At 34.1% G+C, this 5,226-nt stretch overlaps 1 protein-coding gene across 1 annotated transcript; it reads left to right on the top strand.

Annotated features, from left to right (window-relative positions):
• The first annotated feature begins 1,695 nt into the window (after nt 1-1,695).
• LOC110891584 (very-long-chain aldehyde decarbonylase GL1-9-like) lies at nt 1,696-2,885 on the top strand. Its single transcript, XM_022139281.2, has 2 exons — nt 1,696-1,932; nt 2,340-2,885. The coding sequence occupies exons 1-2, from the start codon at nt 1,696-1,698 to the stop codon at nt 2,883-2,885; spliced, it is 783 nt and encodes a 260-aa protein (XP_021994973.1).
• The last annotated feature ends 2,341 nt before the right edge of the window (nt 2,886-5,226 follow it).

The following is a 5,226-nucleotide window of genomic DNA, read 5'->3' as shown; positions in this document are numbered from 1 at the left end:
CATATAAACTTCTTATTTAATAAAGCATGTTAAATTCTTATTTCACTGTCCCATATGGCTGATCTAAAAATATATAGCATGCATGTAACATATATGGATGATCTGAATATATTATGGATGATCTAAAAATAGCTTAACCCTTAAATATCTTTCTTATTTAAAAAAGTTTACATAACTAAAAGAACCATTCACCACCCCATTTTAATTATTTAATAACAACAACAACAACAATAATAATAATAATAATAATATAAAATTATAACTTATAGAAAATGAGTTATCATGACTCTTTAATAAAAAAAATATATATGTGAATTGTCAAAGATTAAGCATTAATTATTAATACGTTGGAATTGTTGAAAGTTAAATCGTTCTATATTTAAGTTAATGCTTTTAAAACAAACTTTATATATTTTCCAAATTGGATTATTTTGACATTTAAAAAAATTAAAATATATATAAAAGCATAATAATATTCGATTTCATATGTGAACCGCAACACGTATTGAAAAGAACACACCCTTAAAGGCTATTTATTTTGTGCATTGAATATCTTTAAAGCTAACCTTGAGAATTCGGGTTAATATGAGCACATATATAATAGAAACCATTTTAGGAACACTCATACAGCCAGAAATTTTATGAGAGAATCAGTTCCAACGTCAATTAACACTGCAACATATAAACTTCTTATTTAATAAAGCATGTTAAATTCTTATTTCACTGTGCTTGAACACTCATATGGCTATGGCTGATCTAAAAATATATAGCATGCATGTAACACATATGGATGATCTGAAAATAGTATGGATGATCTAAAAATAGCTTAACCCTTAAATATCTTTCTTATTTAAAAACGTTTTACAAAACAAAAAGAACCATTCACCACCCCATTTAAATTTTTTAACAACAACAACGACAACAACAACGACAACAACAACGACAACGACAACAACAACGACAACAACAACGACGACAACAACAACAACAACGACAACAACAACAACGACAACGACAACGACAACAACGACAACGACAACAACGACAACGACGACAACGACAACAACAACGACAATGACGACAACGACGACAACGACAACAACAATAATAATATAAAATTATAGCTTATAGAAAATGAGTTGTCAAGACTCTTTAATAAAAAAAAATATGAATTAATTAAATTATTAAGTTAAGAAAAGTTTAGATTAACAATTGAGAAATATATGTGTGAATTGTCAAAGATTAAGCATTAATTATTAATACGTTAGAATTGATGAAAGTTAAATAGTTCTATATTTAAGTTAATGCTTTTAAAACAAACTTTATATATTTTCCAAATATGATTATTTTGACATCTAAAAAAAATTAAAATAAATATAAAAGCATAATAAAATATTCGATTTCATATGTGTACCACAACACATATTCAAAATAACACACCCTTAAAGGCTATTTATTTTGTATATTGAATATCTTTTCCTGAAATGCCCATTTTAATGTAATAAGAAATGCCCATTTTAATGTAATATCACACCTTTGATTTCTTCTTCTCATTGTCACCCTTTGATGTTGCATCACACTTTGTTTGATCAGGCTATATCATTATCAGTTAGAGCACTAGAACTTGTCAGTTTTGATTTAGGAATCCAGTTGCGCTTAGGCATTAACAAGTGGGATTTTATTTGATTTACGGCGATGGTGTTTTGGGAAGGGTATGTAAGTGATGAAATGATGGGTACATTTGCTCCGATCGTGGTCTACTGGTTGTATGCAGGGTTTTATCAGTCGCTACCACCGACGACTCTGGATAAATATCGGTTGCACACGAGGAAGGAAGGAGATGCGAAGAACGTAGTGCCAATGAACTCGGCTATCAAAGTTGTGTTGGTTCAACAACTAGTTCACGCAACGGTTTCCTACCTCCTGTTTTTGGTATGTTATGTTTGTTTAATGTTATGCTTTTATAATTGCTTGGTTGTTTAATGATTGTTTCATGGTTAGATGGGTGCTAAAAAGATATTTTAAGCTGATATTAATATTCTAAAGAAATTATGAAGTTTATCTAATATGACATTTCACCTTTACAAAAATCAAAGCAGATAAATACTACAAATTCAAACTTTAACTTTTTTTTGAACGACAAATTATCTATATCGACTTATCGCACCTTCCCATTGGAACCCCGGTCCCACTAAGGTTAGACGATTGTTCAAATACAATAGGGTCACGGTAACATAGAGAGTGACACGACGTTCAGCTGGATAAAAAGTCATATATATATTGCTATATGATGTCTTACAACAATCGTTTGACAATTAATTTGTTCATGTCTTATGTAGGTGCAATCAAAGACAGATTTGGTTGGGACTCATGAAATCCAACCACCCATCCTCGCACAAATTTTCCAGGTCATCATTGCAATGTTTGTTGTGGACATATGGCAATATTTCATGCATCGTTATATGCACACAAACAAATTTCTTTATCGACATGTCCATGCACAACATCACAAACTGGTCGCCCCTTACGCCATAGCGGCGTTTTATAATCACCCTATGGAAGGCGTATTCGACACGATTGGTGCTTCCATTGCTTTTCTTGTTTCAGGAATGACTGCCAGAACCGCGATTCTATTCTTCTGCTTGATTGTGGTAAAAACAGTTGATGATCATTGTGGACTTTGGTTACCGGGTAATGTTTTTCATATGTTGTTCCCAAACAATACCGCTTTTCATGACATCCATCATCAACTCCATGGATCAATGTACAATTTTTCACAACCTTTTTTCCCAATTTGGGACAAGCTTCTTGGGACCCATATGCCATATGATCTTGTTAAACGGCCCGAAGGAGGTTTCGAGGCAAGAGTAATATCCAAAGACTAAGTCATCTTCATTATGTGATCAAATCAAAACATTGAGGGGAACTGTGAATCACAATCAAGTGGATTTTCTAGTAATGGTTCTCAAGCTCAGACTATCAATTGTCTTTACATAATATCTATTCCAATCTTTCGTTTTCTCCATCTTCGTTGCCTAATTAGTTTTGTGACTTCTTATTCGAGGGGTTTGAGTAGTCTCATAAATTTGTGTAAGTTTTGTAATTCGTATTTGGTTATTTATATAGAAATCATGTTTAGATCATTGTCAGATTGAAATATTTAGATGTTATTCTCGAAGTCGAAATTCATCTTCTGTGTCATAATGGATCAAACTTATAGCATATTAACAGCTGGGGCTGCAGGGGGACAGCGTACCCCCTGCACAGGGTTTGGAGCGGAGCCCCGAGCTAAATTTTAGTTCATATTAACAGCTTAATAAAGTAATGAGGTTTCGAGTGAGATTTCGAGTTAACCTTAGATTTCGAGTGAAATCTCGACTCAGTTTTAATAAAGTAATGAGGTTTCGAGTGAGATTTCAAGTTAACCTTTGATTTCGAGTGAGATCTCGACTCAGTTATGAGATCTTGACTCTGTTATGAGATCTCAACTCAACTTGAGATTTCGAGTGAGATCTCGAGTAAGGTTTCGAGTAAGATTTCGATTTAGTTATGAATGATTATGAGATTTCGAGTCACTAAGGTTTCGAGTCGCAACAACCTGATTGCGAGTCACTAATGCCAGTCGAAACCTCAGTCGAAATCTCGAGGTTTCGAGTGATGAAGATTAATACCTTAATGAGATTTCAACTTCATTATGAGGTTTCGAGTCGCAACCACCGGATTGCGAGTCGAAATCTCAGTCGCAATCTCAGCTGTCCTCGTATTTTAGTGAGATTCTGAGTCAGAATCTCAGTCGGAACCTTAGTCGAAACCACCTGATCTCGAAACTTTTTCTCCAAGTCTCGAAACCCACTCATCATCAGCTGTTAGTGAAGATAAAACTAAAAATTTGAATTTTTAGGGATTTCGAGATATGATTTCCTGTTTTAGTGATGATCTAATTTTATCAAAATATTTTGAAATTTTTTATCTGATTATGTATTAACAGATTTCGAAAATCTTTAGAAGGCAAAACAGATCAAAACAGGAAAAAACACTCAATAATCCAAATTATATTTCAAAACATAAAGGAATTTCGAATTTTCCTAAGAACAGATGATGAACCCTAAACATAAGAACAAAATTCTGGAACCCGAAACCTGAATTTTTTGGCTTTATAAACAGATTTCGGACATTAATATTTTGCCCATTATGATTTCGAGTCGATGATAAACCAATTCAGTTTTCGAACACTAATTTTGATGACTTTTAAAAGGACTCGAAACCTATGGCTGTGATTATTATTATGTTTTCAAAAAAATTATGTTTCCAGATTTCAATCCCAGAATAATGGATATGAAAACAGAACTGATTAATCAACATATGTGTTAGTGCAGAATGTCTATCGCCTTCGTCAATCGGAACCGTAGCTGAAATAGAAGTAAAATAGGCTTTATATTGTAATTAATAGAGAAATAGGCAAGGTGGCAAACTTGTAAATAAGGGGAATCCCTTATAACCTTGTGCCTATAAATAGGAGCCTTAGGTTAAGAGTTAAAGACTTTTGCCACATTAGAGCTTGGAGAGCTTAGGTGCATAGAGAGAGAAACTAGAGAGAGAAAGTGGCAAAACGTGATTCACGGAGCTTGTAATTGTTACATCATCAATAGAATCACGACATTCGTACGATCTCGTCTGTTCGGTCACGCACGTTCACGGATTCCGCACGTCGAACGTGTCGTTACGCAATCGAATCGGAGCGAAACCGGACCTAACAAGTGGTATCAGAGCAGGTGCTCGGTTGCGAAGATCAAACGCACAGATTCGTACTGGATTTCATCAGAAACAGATTCGAATTTCATTCAGATTTGTCAATTTTCTTCATTTTTACTTGTTCTTCACGTTATTAACTGAATTTTGACGATTTGAACAGGTTTTCACGGTCGAAAATTGCTGATTTTCGGATATGTTGTGCGAAAGTGATTGATCTACAAGCCTACAAATTTTCAGATCTTAATTCGAAGCCGTTTGAGAGAAATCTTGGATTTTCTGTTCGAAAAAAATTGGGATATGGTGACTGTTGCTGCATTTGTTCATGTTGAATGCCAACCGATCGGTTAGCCTAACCGATCGGCTAGGCTACTCGATCCAAAGCATAACATTCATTAAAAAAAAAAAAAAAAAAACGTTGACTGGTTGACCTAGCCGAACGGCTAGGAATCACCGTCTTTGTCAACCAATCGAACA

This window comes from Helianthus annuus, chromosome 11 (assembly GCF_002127325.2).
Source record: "Helianthus annuus cultivar XRQ/B chromosome 11, HanXRQr2.0-SUNRISE, whole genome shotgun sequence".
Classification (NCBI taxonomy): domain Eukaryota; kingdom Viridiplantae; phylum Streptophyta; class Magnoliopsida; order Asterales; family Asteraceae; genus Helianthus; species Helianthus annuus.
The sequence above is the reverse complement of the archived record's forward strand: the minus strand, read 5'-3'. Positions and strand labels throughout refer to the sequence as shown.